Here is a 20372-nt window from a genome sequence, read left to right on the forward strand (position 1 = left end):
GCTGCCAGGGCACGCTGTTGGCTCATGTTCAGCTTGCTGTCAACCAGAACCCCCAGGTCCCTCTCTGCAGAGCTGCTCTCCAGCCTCTCGTTCCCCAGTCTGTCTGTACATCCAGGGTTGCTGTGCCCCAGGTGCAAAATCCGGCACTTGCCCTTGTCAAACTTCATACAGTTGGTGATTGCCCAGCTCTCTGATTCATCTAGATCTCTCAGTAGGGTGTCCCTTCCTTCGAGAGTGTCAATAGTGCCTCCGAATTATGTGTCATCAGCATACTTAATTAGTATTCCTTCAAGTCCTGCATCCAAGTCATTTATGAATACACTAGAGTACTGGCCCCAAGATGAATCTCAGTGGAAACCCACTAGCAACTGGTCGCCAGCCTAATATAACCCTATTTACTATAACCCTTTGAGCCTGACCCATCAGCCAACTGCTCACCCACTGCATTACATGTTTATCCAGCTGTGTCTGGACAATTTGTCCAGGATACGGTGAGAGACAGTATCAAAAGCTTTACTGAAATCCAAAAAGATTACATCAGCTGGCTTCCCTTGTTCAACTACATAGGTAACCTTGTCAGAAAACGATGAAGTTTGGTAAGCAGGACTTTTCCCTTGTTAACCCATGCTGGCTGGGACCAGTGACTGCGTTTTCCTTTAGTGTTTTTCAGTTAGTCCCAGAATAATCTTCTCCACAATTTTGCCAGGCACAGGAGTGAGACTGACAGGCCTCTAGTAATTGGGGTCATCCCTGCTGCCCTTCTTGAGGACTGGGACAATGTTTGCCAGCTTCCAGTCAAATGGGACCTCTCCAGATTCCCAAGAGCATTGAAAAATCCCTTTGGTCTGTTGGGGTCAGCTGTGTCCCCTCCCAACTTTTTGTGCACCCCCAGCCTATTCCCTGTCAGGGCAGTACAAGGAGCAGAAAAGGCCTTGACTCTGTGTAAGCACTGCTCAGCAGTAACAAAAGCATTCCTGAATTGTCAACACTCTTCAATATAAATCCAAAATATAGTCTCATACTAGCTACTATGAAGAAAATTAATTCTATCCCAGCCAAAACCAGCACAATGGGCATGGGGAGTTGACCTAGGGAGAGAAAGTTAAAGAGTTAAAAAAGTCAAGCAAAGCCAGACAGCCATGACAATGGGCTAAAGAGGCCAGTCTGCAGGTCTATGAAGCATCAAAATAACAAGGAGAAAGGGCAAGCTTGGGAGCATCATAAGATTAAAAGGGAGGAACAGAAGAGGATTTACTTGCCTCATTTGCTTGAAAGTAAATCCCTCTTCCAGGTTGTGGGGTATCTCCAGGGGAGATGTTGCAATGCCACTTTTTGAGGACTTGTCACCCTGAGGGGCTTTTAGAAGACGATCCTGCACAATGGGTGAGTTCCCTCATCCCTGGCTGCCAAGGAGGAAGGTGGGGTTGGAAGAATACATGACTGTTTTAGAAAAGATTCACAAGTAGCATGCCCCTGACAGCATCAGTACTGCATGGTCACTTATTGCTGAAACCTGCCAGGCCCTGCTCTGAGCAAACAGAAGGTTGACTGAAGCAAACTCTCAGCTTCTCTCTAAAGACACAATAACGATTCTTTCCAGAGCCAAGGAGATGCCATGTAAACTAGCTTTGCAAAAGAAAATATATCCGGCATCTTTTTTTTTTTTTTTTTTTTTTTTTGCTTTTAAGCTTTTGGCAACAGGTGGTCCTGTAAAAAAAGTATATAGCTGTTGGAATCACGTGCAAGTCTACACTGAGCACAGACACTACATGTTATGCAAAGGATTTCTGTCACCGTGGACACACTCTGCTTCCTGTGGCATCAGCAGCAAAATCCCTCTGTGCTCAGCTCTAAACAATTTTACTACATCAGCAAATAACAGGGTACAGTTGACTGCAGACCAGGAAGACTCAACTAAGTGTTCACTTACTATACAGCTTCAGAGCAGGGCCTTTCCCAGCCTTCCTGCATCTCTTTTCTCATCTGTCAGATAGGAAATTGAATCCTAATCTGTTTGGAAGGGGAGCAGCACAGGATAGTCAAAGGTGATGCTTTAAAATGTAATAGTTAGCCTGATGTGCTAAGATAAATATTGGAGTGGTTTAACAGTTTAATCTATGCCTGTTCTGCTTATAGCTAGCTAGTAAGTGCAAGACTTAACTTTTTGTCTCCAAAATGTGGCACCTTGTTTGCGATGCAAAGAATAATTCTGCAAAGAATGCTGCCTTGTCTATGAGCACAGCTGAGCCATATTTTGGGATCCATACATTCCTGGGCTTTGCTTGGGGTTTTTCCCCCCAATATTAGTTTGATTAGTAATTATTACTGGATTAATTTTTAGTAAAATATATATCTCACATGACATACAGGGCTGAGATGAATGCTTTGGCAGTCCCTGGACTTTACCATACAAACTAAACCAAGACTGTGTCGTCACATTCTTGGGACAACCATTGACTGTGTATCACTTGACTGGCAGTTCTTCACCAGGATGTATCTAGAGGGGACCAAAGACCTCGACTTTATTTTAGCTTATTAAAACTGAGATGGGACTACTGTCTTCTCTGTTCTGCTTTCAGATCCAGATTCTCAAGTGGTGTAAATCAGGGCCCTCCCATTCAAACAAAACAGCTGTAAAACTGTTTGTGTAAGCGGAGTACCTGGTTCATAGATTTTGAACTGCTGTAAGGCCTGTTCAAAAGGGAGGGCTCAATATGTTGTACTACCAGTAATCTCAAACAATCCTGCAAGATTCAGAATATTGCAAATATAGAGAGCTTTGCAATAAGAATTCATTTTGAGATCACTGGAAAACGGAAGAGTGAGTTAGTGCTACTTAAAGGAGAACAAACTAAGCATTAGCACAGAACAGTTTTTGCAACAATCAAGTTTGATGTATGTCCTTTTCTGTCCATAATGTTTCCTCAGAGCCCATCACAAGAAGGGAAAGGAACTTGTAAAAGCTGGGAATACAGGAAAGAGCTACAATTGCAGCCAAGGTTCAAAGAGACAAAAAAAAGCCTGTTACCATTTCCATTATGGGAGAATATTCTTGGGAGTTCAGAGCAGTAAGCTGAGAACATGCCAGCCAAGCCATTTCTAAATAGGAGGTGTAGAACTGCAATGAGCTTTTGACCTTCATGCATTGCCATTCTGAGCACCTCTGCACTTAGGAAAGAAAGATATTCCTGGGACCTTTAAAATCCCTTCTTTTTTTTGTAGGTAGAGGCTGTTTCAGAGTTAGAAGAAGCGCTGGTTTGCAGATCTCTTGAGTACTTCACTGCAAGCCCGGGTCTGAAGTCTGTCAAACCCCAGAGAAGTCTGACTCGCACCCTCCACGCAGAAAGCCTGCTAAGCATCATACCCATTTCACACCCTATTCCAACACACCTTCCCAGCACCATCCCTCTTGCTTCCAAGCACTGCAACATGTGCTGACCCTTCCCCACGTTAGTTCTGCTTTAATCAGTCAAATAAACTTCTGGCAGCTTGGGAAAACTGGCAGCTCGGAGAAGAGCTTTTGTTTGTATAAGAAACATTTTCATCCAAGTAAGAGCAACAATCTCATTATTTTGAATAGCCATACATATGCTGAAAACCTAGATATGAGATACCTTCTCTCCTGATCCGCCATAGGCCCAGAGAGATTTCTGTCTGCTTGATTCAGTTGCAGTGCTACAAAGTTATTACTATTATTGCTTTTTTGGTGTCCATAATGAGACAAGCAGTCTTCCAAGCAGTTCCAAAAAATGTCTCTTTCTCATCACCACTAAAACCTCACGCACTTTACCCTCAGCAAAAACGAGTGCTGGTGACTTGCAGCCATACTGCTTCCAGCACCGGCTGGTCTTATCAATTAGCTATTTCCCCACAGATGGTGCTTCTTATGTAGAAGGACAGAGCAGAGACAAACTTGTCCTGCTCAGAGGCACTTGTTTAGAAATCTCTAGTGAATCTGAAGGTAAATCCATCTGCTTTCAAACTGTTTGCATGTATCCTACAAACCTGCTGTATACATGCTAGATTCGCGTGCCCTAGAGAACGGTAAACCCTGACAAAGAAAGGGCCTTTCCCTGGCTTGGCATACCCTAATGGGACTTCACCCATGGGCTCTCCCATTTCCAGTCTCTCCAAAGGGGTTGGCTTTCCTGCTTCCATTAAATGCTGGGCATATCCCTGCCTGTAAGAGCCTGTTCTTTACAAACAGACTGCCTTTTTGCAGTGCGGTCCTGCAGTCATTTACATATTCAAAGCACTCTTTGAAAAGGCCTGTAGCACAGTTTTATGAGCACAAACTCTTTCATGCAATTAAGTGATGTGCAGATGACTGTGCATGGCTTTTAAAAAACCTTACTGAAGAGGGACAAACCTCATGCTGTATTTCTGGTGGATGCCTCAGAGCACTGAGGCCCTGCAAAACTCAATGCAATAATTTGCTGAACACTGTTTCTTGCCTTGCCTCATGGTTCATCTGACTGTAGGGTTGGAGTATGCTCTTGGCACTTCGTCATTTGATTTCTTTACAATCCCATTTTGGGAGGAGAGGACATCATTTATCTTGATACATTTCACACCCTATCCATCATGTTAACCAGGTGGGATTGGCGGGTAAGCCTGTGGGCGGTTGGGGAGGCAGTAGCCAGCCCAGTTTTTTTTAATAGCTCCTCATTGATGTAGCTCAAAGGGAGGCCCTGAGATTGCCCACATCACAACAGGGCTGACCCCCTCCTCAGGGGGCTCATCACTCAGGTTTCCTTGTGCCTTTACCCTCACCCAGGTTGGAGGACACACCATGCTGCCTATCCGCTGGATGCCTCCGGAGAGCATCATGTACAGGAAGTTCACAACAGAGAGTGACGTCTGGAGCTTCGGGGTGATCCTCTGGGAGATCTTCACATATGGGAAGCAGCCATGGTTTCAGCTCTCAAACACAGAGGTATAACAGTGCTGAGACACCTCAGCTGGAAACTCTACTTTCTACCATCTCTCCTTTCCAGATTGCTTGCAAAGCAGTTAATACATAAATGGTCCCCTCCTTGGCACTCCCATGGCTTCACCATGGGAGAAGTGTCATTATCTCTGTTCAAGAGCTGGGGAAACGGAGGCATGCAGGAATCAAAGGGCCTTGCCAAAGCCATGTACTGGCTCATCCTCAGTCTCTCCCTTCTAAGTTCCTGACATACCTCCATAACATCTGATAAACTCTTGGGGTGATGCCAGAACTGAGGATACCCAAAGTACTGCTGTGATCTAAGTTATTGTCATGCCCTGCATTTCCTCTGCTCTCTTTCTCCTTACTTTATAGCTGAGGCTCTTACTGCAGTCTTCCGTTCATGAGAAAGTGTTTGAAGGCTGTTATATAGCATGTGGCACATTTCTGTGGGATTTTTTCCCATAGGGATATCTGTTATACAGTTTGCCCTAATTTATTGAGGGTGGGACCCAAGGAGCTGGTTTGTCCTTGTTATTTCTTTGAATAGCAAAAGTTGCAGCCCATCAGTATAGGGCTATACTGTAAAAATGTTGAGGGAAGGCTGGCGGGGATTAGCAGAGTGTCAGAGCTGAGGTTTGAGGCACATCAGCAGAAATGCCTTGGAAGATTTTTGCTCAGAATAGTAGAGGTATTATAGAAGAGGAACAAGCTGCATTGACATAGGAGTGTGTGGGAACCTTGCACATTTTTATCCTACTGTGTATCTAATGGATTTCAGAAATTTCACCTTTTGTAATGAGAAATGTGCATTTTCTGCTTTCTGGATACAGATCCCTTAATTAAGTGAGTTGCAGAGATGGCAAATCCAAGGTTTTGCTTTACAGCTCTAATACTTGCCCGTTTGTGTGCTCAATGGGGCCTGATTGTATATCCCAAAGTAGCACACGCAAACATTTTAGAGACACAAACAATGGAATCGACAGCGACAGAAGTTATTTGTCACGCTATTTAATGAGCTGCTCTTGCATTTCCCTGGGAGGGGAAATACAAACACACACAAATGAGTACATGTAACTTGTACATGGATGATAGGCACGCTGGAATATGACAACTCAGCTAACCCCATGCTTTCTGCTTCAGTTTCCTTTGCAGGGCAGTAGGACTGAGAATAGTCACCCCTAACCTTGAGGGAGGAGGGCTGGTTAAAATCTGCACAGATACAGCTGTATAGGCTTTGCTACCAGCCGTGGAAAAATCTTTTCCTTTCCTTTCCTATTCCTGTATCCACTTCTTTCTGAGAGCTGAGGACTCCCATCCCAGACCACACTATCCTGGTGGGAGGAAGCCACATTAGCTCTCATCTGGCTCATTTTTTCACAGTTTGTGGCGAAGTGGGCAGAACCTGCGTGGTTGCAGAGGACTGACACCTCCACCAGCTCCTGGATGGTGAGGCATCAGAGCAAGTCTCAGCAGCAGCCTGGCCACAGCTGCAGAGCCCCGTGGAGAGGCAGGTTAACTGTTCGTGTGCCAAGTTTCAGGCTGCCAGGACTGGACAGCGAGCAATCACCAGGCTGGTGGGGCATCGCCGCTGCTGGTTGTGGGCATGAGCAAGGCTGGGATGCCTGCTCCCTCCTGGGGCATCCACACAGCCTCATACCCCTAGAGCATTTTTAACAGGTGTTTTCAAGGCTGGAAGAGACCCTGCCTGAGCAGAGGAATGAGGCAGGGCACCACCTCATCTGAAAGCCTCAGCCAGTCCATTAGCTTCTGTCTATGCCCTTCCTTTGCCCTGGAGAGAAAGGGCCCATCAGAGGGTTCTTGTGCATGGACAGGATGTCCTGTCAGAAACCATAACTCACCTCCTCCCACAAGTCACTGCTGCCAGCAGCTTTATGGCAGTGCAGGCTTCTCTGCATGCTGCATCTTCCTCACCCTGCCTTCAGCAGGTCCTAATCTCTCCCCTCTGTATTTATATGCAAACAGCAAAACGATAAGTATCTGTTGAGCTGTGTGGCAGGTCCATTACTATTCATAAATGATAAATTCCAAACACCCCTTGCTGGGTGGCTTCCCTCAACACACTGCTTGGGATCTGTGTTTATCTGCACAGCGTGGCAGGTCACTCGCACACTGCAATGCTGGGACTCATCAACTCCAACCAAGGAGGCCAGACGGTAATAGCAGCTTTCTGACAAATCACACATCCCTTCCCTTTGCATCCATTCCTCCAGAGAACAAAACACAAACAGACACTTAGGGAGTACTTTCCAATGGCATCCCTCTGAAGAGACTTTAATGCTATCCAAGAGCTCACATTTCTTTCATTAGCAGCACCGACCTGACCCAGAACAGTGTTAGCTCTGCAAACTCTTTTTCTCCATTACAGATGTGATTTGAGATGAAATTTCATTCTTTCAGCTGCTTCTCTATTTCAAAATGAGGCAAAGCTGTCCTTGGAGGTGGAGGTACGAAAACATGTTCTGATCTTTGCCGTGTAGGACTCTCCTGGGCTTTGCAATGGAAAGGACTCTTGATTTTCAGGGAACAAAAATATAATTTCAGCTGTGCAAAATATTACTTTAGTTTGGGGATTTTAAGGCTTTTTTTCTTTCTTCGGTTATCAGGAGAAACTGACGCTATAAATTAAAACTTCATTTCATTTTCTTGTGACCTCCTGTTTGGAGAGTACGTTGAGGTAGGCAGGTGTCAAATGGGGAAGGTTATCAGGAATTGCAAGACTGCAGCTGGAGACAAACTCTTCACTGTAAAATTATAATTAACAACACACAAACAGGTGAACTCTGAGAATCTTCAGACCTCTTGGCTTTTCAGATCTTCCATTCACTAAATGATACCACATCAGCCAAGAAGTAGTTGGGACGAGACATCCTCCAGGTATGGTCTGAGTGGTGTTCAACATCTCTTTTCTTTCTTTTAGGTCATTGAGTGCATTACCCAAGGCCGAGTTTTGGAAAGGCCTCGAGTCTGCCCCAAGGAGGTTTATGACATCATGTTGGGCTGCTGGCAGAGAGAACCTCAGCAACGGCTCAACATCAAGGAGATCTACAAGATCCTTCATGCTCTGGGCAAGGCCACACCAATCTACCTGGACATCCTTGGCTAGCAGTGGCCACTTGTCAAAAATCCCTGCTCCTTCCTTCCACCCTTCCTTCCCTCTCCCCCTCCCAAGTCCTTTGCCCCTCAGCTCCCAAGCAAACATCTACATATAAACTCAAGTGCCTGCTACACATACAACACTGAAAAAAACAAAACAAAAAGCAAACCAACAAAAATCCCAGAAAACAACCTGTAAGGCAGTTTGGCTTATATATATTTATAGATATCTCTCTATATATAACTTCCACACCAATACAGAAAGAAGCTGCTGTTACAGAAAATTATGACTTTAAAAAAAAAAAAAAAAGAAACAAAAAAGGGAGAAAAAAGTACTTAAAAGATATATATAATTAAAAAAAAAAAAGAAAGAAAGGAGAAGGTATCTTTCCCCGAACAATGAAGCAGTGAATTGTAACCCTGCTGGGAGTATGGTTCGGGCTGCTGGGCAGGGCTCTACAGTGGCTACAGCAGCTATGCCATCCTGGGTAGGAGCCCCAGGAGGAAAGCCTTGCCCTGGTTGTATGATATGCACTGAATGTGTGAAATCAGTCCTCCCCTTTCGTCCTTGCCTCCTTCCCTCCTTCCTAGCCCACAGGTGATGGGCACAAACCCAGGGCAGTGCCCCTGGATGAACTCTCTTTTACCAAGCCCTTTACTCCCTCCAAGTCCTTCCCCATCCCTCTCTGCCTTCCTGCCTTTTTCCTCCCTCCAACATTTCAGGACAATTTTTCTAATTTGCTGATTCTTAAATGTATAGACTCAAGGCTTTCAAACACACAGTCAAAGGATTGTGGCACCTACGGGTAAACACACACCGGGAACCAGCTGCCCTCCTGCAGACAGTGAGCCAGCCGGACCCAGACCTCCCTCCTGCCCCATGCTGGCTGCTGCCAGGGCTGGGACAGTAGTGGGACCAAAGCAGCTGCGCGAGGGGGTCGAGGAAGGGTCCTGGAGACCTGGTCCTGAATCATCCCCAATCCATTTCAGTGTGCAAGACAGGAGTGCTGTTCGTCCAGGATGCCCAGCACAGGCGGCAACTTTGGGAGGAACAACCCCCACCTCCACCCCTCCTTTTGCTCCCCACCCTTCACATTTGCTAGCAGCCATGGGGATGTCCCCCCTCCCTCAGCTGTCTGCACCAGGGCCAAATTGGTCCCTGGTGTAAATGTTCAGTGGACAGGGTTGGACTGTGCTCCCCGCATGGGAGAAAAGCTGCAGTGTGCAGACAGCTGGGAGCATGCCTGCATCCTGGCTGGGCATGCTTATGGGGTCAGCAGATGCCAGTACTCTTCCTCCCCATCCTTTTCCCTTCCCCATCCCTGCCCCATGCCTCAGTCCAAGCCTCAGGCATAAGCCAGTGGGGGACAGGGAGGGCGACAAGGCTTGCGAGATGGCTGGGAACCTACTAACACCTGCCTGCAGCCCCCTTGCCATTCTCCTCACGTCCCCATCCCCTGAAAGGATTGATGCATCTGCCTTTGAGCTGTTGTGAAATGCAGAGGCTGAAGAATAGCTCCACAGGCAGCCCCGGGAGAAGGGGGGGGAAGGAGGGGAAGGTGCCTTCAGGAGCAGACGGCTCAGCGGATGGCCAGAGCAGCCAGCCTTGCATCTCAATGAGGAGAAAGGCCTGACAGGCAGCGACAGGGGGTGGTGGGGACAGCAAGGGAGAGACAGAAGCACCCTCCCTATAGCCCATCTCCCTTGAGCAGGAAATAATCCTGACCTGGGGAAAGGCCGAGTGAGAAGCTGAATCCTGTGTGTCCAGACTGGGCTGAGAATACAAAACCTTTCTGGGTCTTTTTTTATTGTGGCTAATGGCCGATGAGGGGGAACCTCAGCTTGGCAGCTGCTCTCAGGAGGCAGGGAGTGGCTGCCACAGGCATTGTAAGGGAAATTTTGCGAAGGCAACAACCGCTGGCATAAAAATAGCCTGCTTGGCTGTGGTGCTTGCCTGGAAGGGAATGCAGATGGGGGAAGAGGAGATGCAGCAGGGATCTTGGCTCCTTCCCTGTGGCCAGGGTAGTATGCATGGCCAGGATGCAAGGGGGGGGGTGGGTGACTCTGACTGCAACCTGGTTATGGCCAGCTACTGAAAGGGGAAGATTTTGCATCCTTTCCTCATCACACCTTGTATCTTGCCATTCTCTACTTCCCACCCATGGCTCTGGCATGACCTGGCTTATGGTTTCAGCCAGGGGCAAGGGACACTGCTACAAGGATGTTTGTGTTGGAAGCAGTGGCTGTGGGTTTATTCTGTGCTTGTGTAAAGAGCAGTGCAAGCTTCATGTGGGAGATGATGGGTGGCAGTAGCCATGTGGGAGTAAGAATGTAACCTTCCTCTGCGTGTTAGAGAGATCTGGTGAAGTGGGACAGGCTCATGCCAATGGAGGCTGGACGGACTGATGCTGAACAGGCATGGACACCAAAGATAGCATGGTCAGGGACAAGGGTGTGGACCAGTGCCAGGAGTCTGCACACAGAAACAGCATACCATGCCACCTCTCAATAGCAGGATCTCCCTCCTTTGGGAGAGGACATCTAGTTTTCCTCATCTGCCTACTTATGTCCACCTTTGGGAGTGAAAGATTCATTGGAAGATTGCTAGCCCTGGCCTGGCTCCCTTTGTATGCAGCCTACTTTGGCTGAAAGGACTGGAGATTCTGTACAAGGGGAGAACAAGTTAATGGCCCAGTGTCTCCAAAAGAAAACCCTTCCCTCAGGCTGCCTGTCTCTTCCCCCAAATGACTTCTTGCTCTTGTGGCTCCCAGGCACTATGCCAGATTGCGCAAGTCCACCATTTTGTCCACCTCTTGCTTTCATGCTGTCATTTATCTTTTGGCCAATGTGAGGGCCCTTACACTATAAAATCACCTACAGACATTGTGTTCCCATGTTTGATGAGATTTCCACGTCATCATTCTGCACAGCAGCTACACCCTCCTTTCCTTCCTTTCCTCCTTCCCCTCCTCCCCAGCACCACCACCCTGTTCCTTCTGTCACCCTTTTGTATGGTCACAACAGCAAGGCAAGCTCAGAAACTGAGCATGACACTGAGCCTTGGTGCCACATGGTTAGAAATAAGTGGTCTATGAGAGGCAAGGAGATGGGTCCCCAGAAGATGTGAAGTGGCTGAGACAAAGTTTCAGGCTGTCTGACTGCTTTACTGTTAGCCCCACCAAATGCAGCGACTGCCTCAGAAAAAGGTCCTTTTGTCAAACTTAATTGTGAACAATTGCTTAGAAGAGCAGGATAAGCTGCAGTTCTGCAGTATGACTTCTCCCTGGCTGCTACTGCTTCTTTATGCCCCTTGGCCTGTTGGTGCTGGATGGAGGTTTGTTGAGGGGGAGAAGGAGGTTGTTTTATGTTCAAAGACATGATGGAAACTGCTACATCCCTTTTTGGCATGACAGTTTTGGAGGGGAAGAGCTAAAGCAGCTGTGCTGAATTCCTGGTGAACATCCTGAGACCTCATTTCCAGAATCACCTTCCCTGGACCAGAAGCGGAACTGCCCATCTGCACGGGTGATGGTGCTTTTCACTGTAGGAAGAAGGCTCTGGGGTGGCCCTGCCACCACCCTACAGCATGTGAGAGGAGGAGGAAGAGCAAGTTTGGGAGGAAAATCTCACCAAGTGCCATAAATCTGAGTGTGGGGACTGTTTGTAGGCAAAGGGAAATGAATTCATGCTCCTTCTCCATTTCCAGGAGAGATACTTATTGTTGCCTTGCCTCCGCTAAGAGGAGTTATCCCTGCTGCCTGGGAACACCTGCAGGTCTCACCCAGCTCTTGAGCAAACCAGACCTAATGCCCAGGCAGATGTTGCCACCACCCAACCTCTTCCATCTGCATTTTTCTCAAAAGGTTTGTGAAAGGGAGCTGTGAGGAACCCTGGTCTGAGCAGTGCTGAGAAGGAGCCATGGAGTCCTCCCTGTCACAGCTGCATCCTGCTCTGTGAAAATTAAAATTGTTAGCACCAACTCAGTCACCCAAGGGTGTCACTGAAATTATGCTTTCTTGGACGTGAAGCTGTTATTTTGGTGCATGGTACCGATGGCAATCACATGACAAAGCTGCAAACTATGGACGGTATAGGTGGCTCCAGCCTTAGGGGCTCATCAGTGACCTGTCTTGTCTTCTCCAGCTGTTACTTCTCCTTCCACCCTAGCCTGTCAGGTTGCAAGATGAAAATTGAAATGTAGCTGAGGGAAGACACGCAACAATCTGCCAGACTGAAAGTCCACCCTGTCTCCCACAAAGCTTGCCCATTTGGTCCTTTTAAATGTCCCTCAATGCATGAATTTTGGGGTTGAAAAAGAGCCTGGGTTGCCTCATTTCAGGTCTGCCCTTGGGTCCACAGGCTGTTGAATTGCAGACAGGTGACTCTGGGAACATGTGCTGCACAGACAAATGTGAAAAATCTGGAATGTCTTTAGAGAGGCTGCTTGCTTGCGACACGTTAGCTTTGAGCTCTCTGCTTGTCCCCTGGAGTGGGTGTACAAGGTGAGAAAATATGTGGGGAAATAAAAAAGCCAAGGAAAGAGAAAGGCTGGTTTTAGAAGGCAAGTGAGTATCTTGGGTTTGGAAATTGAGACTGGTTTCTGGAGTGTGGCACAGAATTTTAAGTAGCACAGTGGATACAAGCAAAAAAAAAAAACAAAAGAAAAAGCCACATATTAAAGCTCCAGGAAAAGTTAGCTATAATGCTGGGTAAATTCTGGTTTAAAAAGGAGACAGAAACCAATAAAAGCAAGGGACCATTTATCCAGGCAGAAAACAAAATTTCTAGGGTTTGTGCTTCTTTGTGATTTTTTCTTTTCTATAAGAAAATACAGCTAAAAGAAGGCCTGAGAAAGTTGTGTTTTTTCAGGGCCACAGACGGAAGTATGATACAACATGATCTGTTTTCTTTCATGTGAAAGGCTCTTATTTCCCAGAACTCAAATGTATGAGTTTCCCTGACGTCAGGAAATGGGTTAAGGAATGCAGACCTTGGTCACTGCAAGCCCATGAAACCAGAAGTAGTTCTGAACACTGGATCAGCAGGCATTCATGTGCCAATCTGCGTGGAGAGAGTATTTTGTTCAGCAATGTTAACATCTTAAGAAGTTTTGTTTAATCTTTCTCATTTACTCCCCTCTCCTCCCGAGAGTGTCTACATCCTTTGCCCAACTGTACTCCCAATGGTTAATGTGAGTGTCTGATTTTTTGGCACATCATATGTCCACCTTTGCTGATCTGACCAGGAATCAGCTAAAACACTACAACCATGGCTCATATCCTATGTTTCTGTAACAGCTGTATGTGTGTTCTCTGGTCGTAAGATAGTAGTGAGGATCAGCAAGCTGAATAAATGGGATCCTGGCTGTGGTGCCACACTATAGTGGCTCTGCTGATGGCTGGAAGGCTACAGGCATCCACAGGGCTCCTCTGCTATGGGACTGAGCAGGCATGGGCATGCTTTAACACAGTCCAAAATGCTTATTCTCAATTCAGATGCAGTGGCTTTCTGATGAATGGTAGGGTCATGGAGCCATGGCATAACAATGCTGTCTCCAAATGAACACCAAAGACAGAAAAAGAGAAAGTTTGCCTCTTGGCACAGCTTTCCAGGAGCAGACAAACTTGCTTAACTCTAATGTGCCTTCCCAACCCCCACCCTGAAGCACCTCTTACATCAGTATGCATTTAATGTTTCTTTAAGTAGCTGCTAAGTCCTAAAAATATCTTTTCCCTTTGCTACTCTCCCTGCAATCAGGGATATTATGTTTCAAGCCTGGAGAAAGTAGGTGTATTCAAAACATCCGTTCTGGCTGGCAGTGTCAGAAATGACACAGGCAGAGACATTAGTTGCTGCTCCAGGAGGAATGCAGGAGCATTCCTTCTCTCCTGTACCTCTAATTCCTTTCCAGTACATTACTGAGCCATGAAACAGCTCCCAGAGAGAAGTGATAGGAGTCCAATTGCTTGCAGCTTTGAAAAACTGAACTGGAGAAAGTGATAAGAGACCAAAGAGAAAGAAGGACACGGCTTTCTTCAGGGGCTGAGCTAAGATAGGTTGACTTCATCGTGATGGCTTGAGTTTCTCACAGACCCAATCTGACAGGTCAGACTAAAGGAATGACCATTGGCTCCTCCTTCCACATTTTTAGCATGTCTCCAAGAGGAAAAGTGGCACAACAAATATAACCACCACTTCCTCACGCTTTTAGGAGTCCTCTATGGTAACTGGTCTCCCGCTCAGCACAAGCAACTGATCCTACAGCTGAAAACTTGAGCAGTTGTTCTGAGGGAGTGTTTAACTGCTGAACTACTGGCTTCTTAGGACAAGGTCCCAGCAGGGAAGGACTGAAATACCTCTAAAGAAAATCATAGCTCTAGGAGGCCCGAATGCCTTCTTGCATGCTTTCTCTCGCTCTCTGCTGGCTTCCAACCTCCTCAGTCTTTGCTCCTTGATACTTAGGTAGCTGAGTTTCTGCATTCACTCCCTTTTCAGAGCACAGAGAGCTGGCGAAGCTGTTTGATTTCGATGTGGTAGGTGAGGTAAGATTTCTCCCCCCTGCCCTCTTCTTTTTCTTCCTGTGCGGCTCCTGTCCTTGCAGTTCTCAGGACTTGACTAGCAGAGTTTTTAAATGAAGTGGAAGTCTTAATGTGAGGTGAATCCCAAGACCACAAACAGTTTGGACTTCAAACAGTGAGAAAATTGGCGCCGAATGATTCCGCACACAAAGCAGAAAACTTTCATTTCCTGCAGGCAGGATGGAATTGACTGTTATATTAAGACTTCAGAAGGAACACTGCCCCGGAGTAATTTCACTGCTGTCAGGCAGTGTTGACATCTAGATTAACCTCTGTGCAGTGAATTTTACAGCAAAGCTCATTGTAATGCATGTGGGGTATCTCCTGTAAATCCCAGCTGAAGCCCATATTGTCCCACCCTTCTGCAGAGGAGAAAGGGTCGGGGAGCAGCCACTACCATTTTTGACCCCAGCAGAGTGTGACTCTAACCTCATCCAGGCCAGTTCTGCTGAAACTGATTTTCTACTGTGCTAAAGTGACAGTAGCTCCATCCTGGTTTTTTTTTTTTTAATTCCCCAAAGAGGTTTATATCACAAAGCTGACATTTTTTCCTAGTGACAAAGAACTCCCTTCACCTATCCACCCAGCAACCCAGTCCTAATTATAAGGCACTAGTTAACCAGTGGCAATTAGCTGCTTGCACTGATTAACTCCAGCACATACAATCCCTACACAAAATGCTGTGATCAGATGCTATCCAGGACTAAATGGTAGACAAACTCCCAGCTGATGTGAGACAATGGCATCCAGTTCTACCCACCAGCCCACAGGCACACTATCAACTCTGTCTACCAAACCAAAACTGCATGAATTAAAGTAGTTCACATAGTTCATTCAGTGCAAGTCAGAGGACATTGCAAAAGAAGTCTCTTGACTTCTGAACTGAATGCTCCCCCTGTTAAGTTGGAAGCAGAGGCCAGACCCCAAGTCCTTTTGTCTTTTGCTGTAAGAGTAGGTCAAGCAGCAAGATTTCCCAGGCAGGAGCATGACAACTTCTTCACTCTTATGTGGGTAGAGACAATCCTGTCTGTGGTTCTCAATATGCATCTCTGAGATGCATTTCTTTGTAAAATAAAACACCATAAGCAACTAAAAAGAAATGGAAGAGGGAAGGAAGGTGTTTTTTGTTTGTGTGTTTTTCCTACACCTTCTTATTCACATACTTATTTTCATACTCAGACATTGCTCTGCAGTCATCTGCAGGAGGTTCTAGGCAAGAGACAAGCTATCAGGTGCGGAACAGATTAGCTACTAACCCTAAGGGCAAATCTCAACAGTACTAGAAGTCTCTTTCAGGGCCCACCCACTCTCTCACCCACAGCTTTTCATAGGAGTTACTGTTGCATTTGTCAAAGTCTTTGGATAACCTATGAAGAGAGGACATGCCTGTAGTTCCCCCTCATCCTCATAGAGTTTTGTGCCCCTGGCATTTCTGTAATCAAGCCCATCAGGAAGATTGCTTCAAACTAACATTTACTATCCCCAATCAGAATACAACTGCAAAGGCTACCCAAGGTTATAGAGAAGGTCAAGCTGTTGCTTTGGACTGGAATTTGCTTTGGAAGGAATTTGATGGACCAATTTAACCACCACAGCACATCAAAACCTGGTGGCTTCATTTAAAAAGTAATCAGTATTGTATTTCGCTTTAGACATCCGTGCATTAGTGTTCTGCAAATATGATTTCCTCTTTGTTTGCATTATTGATGCCATAAAATGTCAGACACATTAAAGAAAAAAAAAAAAAAGAGGCCAACCTTTGGGGTTTGGAATGATTCTGGCTGAATTGCAGTTGGGTTACTTTTCTTTTTATTTCCCATGGTGGCGATGCACTGTTACTCATTCTGCTATTGCTTTACAAAGGGTTGTCTTTAAGCGTATTTATTCAGCCAACCACATTTCAGGAAACACATAACCTTGATATTTTTTTCTGTTTGTGGCAGTGTGTGTGTATGTGTGTTGGTGGGGAAGGGAGGTGGAGCTTTTTACAAGAACCCTCCCATGTCTAGTAGCATGTTGGCTTTGTGCAGTGCTGGTGACACCCTTCTGCTCAGGTAGTTGGTTTGATTTAATCTCAAGAACTGGCTTTTGTGATCAGGATTTGAGGTCTTCTGGTTTTGCACTGCCCAGAATCTCAGTCATCTGCTTTCACCATTCAGCAGCCATCTGCTATCCACTATGGTTCCTAGATGTCTATGCCACAGACATCACACAGTGCTTGAGTCTCAGGCATGCAACAGAGGAGTTTCAGCATCTTCCAGTCATGGACCAATGGCAAGTGTGTTGATTTAACTTGGTTCCTATACTCCTCCCCACCTGAGGCATACTGACTACTGTTCCCAAGGAAAATACTATTAGCTGCTCAGTGCTTTTTTCTCCCAGACCATTAACAAGCACTCGCTTTGGCAGCTATGTGCTTTCTGCCTCACCTCTCTTAACGAATGCTGATCCATTGCTCAATTTTCCTGTGAACCTTTTGGAAGACTATTGTCCCTCCTAAAATCTTAAAGTTTAAAAAATTATCTTCCCAAGTCTTCTGTCTTCTTGAAAGTAAAAGTGAAAAAATAGGGTGGAATTATCTCCCTTATGTAGGGATTTTAATGAGTTGTTAGATTTCTTTTCAGTGTTTCCTTCCAGTGAGAGAAAGACTTGGGAGCAGGGGGAGAGGAATACAGTGGAGCAGTGTAAGGAAGGGACTCAACTAGGACTACCTGGACTGCAAGGTCATCTGTTCACCTACTAGGCCCTTTCCAGCTTCATACATCAAGAAACCTCCAGCTTCTCATGAGTAACTTCCTGGTCAGCTCTCTTGTTCCTACTCTAGTTCCAAGGAATGACCTTTGGATGACCTTCAGATCCATCTTGTGTTCACAGATTCATCTCAGGTGTATCCAAACAGCCCAAAGAAGAGATGGCAGGGGCTGAATGGGTGTGCAATTCAGTGTCTTTCTCCCCCTTTCTTATCGGGGCAAAGACAGTGAAAGTGACAGAACAGAAAAATTACTTTTCTCAACAGGAGTGATCCAGTTATTTTTTAAACTCAGATATTTAAGATGCCAGCAGCAGTACCTATAAATATGCCTTGAAATGTTGAATGAGCACAAGGAGTCTATGTGATTTTGGTTTTATGCCTGTAATTTCTCTCACCAAGAATTCAGCTGTTACTCAGCTCCCAGCAGGTTGTTTTGATTGCTGGAGCGATGGTTGGGATTGATTCTGGCTGTGTTCTGTTCAAGTCCAGCCTCATTCTTATGTAGCTAGATTGAGACAATAGAAATAATCAGCAAGGGACTGAATTGTTGTTCCTGTGTAACTAAACTTTCTTGTGCAATACCAGGATAAACCTTGAAGGGGTTGAACACCCACAACTTTGTCTGAAGTCAGTAAAGGATGTGGATACTGAAAGGCACTGAAGATCACTATGATGTTAGGAACAGAACAGCAGGAGAGAGGAAGAGAAATGCTACAAGAAAAAAAACCCAAATATGATATCAGAAAAGACATTGGTTGGTTGATAAGTCAAGCAAATCCATCGCAGTACATGAGAAAAGACTCAGAATATTCACCCCGGCAACCAAGAACATTGGCCATCAGGACAGGAGCAGCTCTCTATCCTACAAACCTCCTCCCACTTTTAATTTCCTTTTTCTATTTCTTCCGCTAATACAGAACAAATCCTGGTTTATGGCTTTCTTGAAAACTGAAATTAAGATAAGAGACAGATTTGGGAGACGAAGACCAGATCCTGCTGGATGATATAACAGCTTTGTAGCCCAGCACCTTTTCAGTAGCAAGTGTCTGGTGTGTCCCCTTTTGTTTTTTTTTGTTTTGTTTTGGGTTTTTTTTGTTCTTTTTTTTTTTTTTTTAATACAACCCCTATTTGATGCCAGCAGGATAAACCGGTTCAGTCCCCAAGAGTAACGATTAAAAAAGCCCCAAGTAAGCTGGAGGCTGTAGCGGAGCGGCAGCTGCGGAGCCGCGCCCCGGCGGATCAGCACCGCGGACAGCGCCGCCGCCCCGCGCCGCTCCCCCCCGGAGCCCTGCCCGCTCCCGGGGGAGCCCTGCCCGCTCCCGGGGGAGCCCTGCCCGCTCCCGGGGGAGCCCTGCCTCCGGGGGAGCCCTGCCTCCGGGGGAGCCCCGCCTCCGGGGGAGCCCTGCTTCTGGGGGAGCCCTGCCTCCGGGGGAGTCCCGCTCCCGGGGGAGCCCCGCCTCCGGGGGAGCCCTGCCTCCGGGGGAGCCCCGCTTCTGGGGGAGCCCTGCCTCCGGGGGAGTCCCGCTCCCGGGGGAGCCCCGCCTCCGGGGGAGCCCCGCTTCTGGGGGAGCCCCGCTTCTGGGGGAGCCCTGCCTCCGGGGGAGCCCTGCTTCTGGGGGAGCCCTGCCTCCGGGGGAGTCCCGCTCCCGGGGGAGCCCCGCCTCCGGGGGAGCCCTGCCTCCGGGGGAGCCCCGCTTCTGGGGGAGCCCTGCCTCCGGGGGAGTCCCGCTCCCGGGGGAGCCCCGCCTCCGGGGGAGCCCCGCTTCTGGGGGAGCCCCGCTTCTGGGGGAGCCCTGCCTCCGGGGGAGCCCTGCCTCCGGGGGAGTCCCGCTCCCGGGGGAGCCCTGTTTCTGGGTGAGCCCCGCTCCTGGGGTCCCCTGCCTCTGGGGGTACCCTGCTTCTGGGGGAGCTCTGCCTCCAGGGGAGCCCTGCTTCTGGGGGACTCCCACTTCTGCTGAGCCCCGCTCCTGGGGAAGCCCTGCTCCTCGGGGAGGAACACCACTTCTGAAGGAACAGGGGAACCTCCTGCCCACAGCGGTCAGGGCACAGTTGTCTCCTCCTTCGTTCTTGTCTCCCATCTATTTTTCTAGTATGAAACCGTTAGCTGGGATCTTGCTCTCAAGTGACAGAGGTGGGATGGTGTAAAATGCAAAACAATCAATCCGATGTGGGAGAGAGCCATTTCCCCCCCCGAGTTAAATTCTCTGTCCCACTTCTTCCTGCACTGGTGTTCCACCTGTGAAGGCTCCATCTCCAGTTTGGACTGTGAAAGGTTCCTATCTCCTAATTTACTGGGATATTTGACAAATGGAGAGATACTATACTGCTAGCCCTTTAGAAACAGAGTATTTATTTTATTGGCAGCGTCATGTGATTCAGCTTTGGCTATCAACTAAATTTACTGTTGGTAACGGGTAAACAAACAAATCTCTTGAAAAATTCAAAGTAAGGGACATATAAATGACAGTGTGGTCCCTGAAAGTTATTTTGACATCAATCCATAAAAAAGCCACATTATTGTGTAATTGAGAGTTGTCAGAAAAGAGTCAGCCAAAGATGAAGAGCCATGCAGGGAAAAGCAGGCATCGACAGGCAAGGCTCCAAATGGAGAAGCAGTCATATTTCACATACAAAAAAAGGCAGGACTTTAGTATCCAGCTTGCTCAGCCTGCACACTTGGGATTTCATCCCACTTGTTTTTCTGGACCACACTGAGGAAGATACACCCTCAAATTAGAACTGAACATCTGAACCTCATAACCATAGTAAGAAGCTATTGGGCAGGAGTATGCAGGCCTATTCCACCCTTGAAAAACTTACAGTGAGGAATAAAAGCCAGAAAAGTGGACCAGAAAGTTGGGCTCTCCCCCCTCCTCCCCATGCTGTTTCCTAGAAGCAATTTTTTCTGTATCCCAAATCCCACGTACTCCCCAGCTGCCATTGGCGGTTACTACTATGGGACATTTGGACTTGCGTTCAGAGACAGTGAGGGCTG

The 20372-nt window shown here is 47.1% G+C and overlaps 1 protein-coding gene across 2 annotated transcripts in view; it reads left to right on the forward strand.

Annotated features, from left to right (window-relative positions):
- NTRK3 (neurotrophic receptor tyrosine kinase 3) overlaps positions 1 to 8341 on the forward strand; it is a 218698-nt gene extending 210357 nt beyond the window's left edge. The window contains exons 16-17 of one of the 2 annotated variants that reach the window (XM_075100595.1): positions 4778 to 4936; positions 7872 to 8341. In XM_075100595.1, coding sequence (XP_074956696.1) covers positions 4778 to 4936; positions 7872 to 8057 — 345 coding nt within the window. In that variant the 3' untranslated portion in view covers positions 8058 to 8341. The remainder of the gene's footprint in view (positions 1 to 4777; positions 4937 to 7871) is intronic. The other variant, XM_075100594.1, reaches the window with a different exon arrangement.
- The last annotated feature ends 12031 nt before the right edge of the window (positions 8342 to 20372 follow it).

Source organism: Phalacrocorax aristotelis, chromosome 7 (genome assembly GCF_949628215.1).
Source record: "Phalacrocorax aristotelis chromosome 7, bGulAri2.1, whole genome shotgun sequence".
In the NCBI taxonomy this organism is placed as follows: domain Eukaryota; kingdom Metazoa; phylum Chordata; class Aves; order Suliformes; family Phalacrocoracidae; genus Phalacrocorax; species Phalacrocorax aristotelis.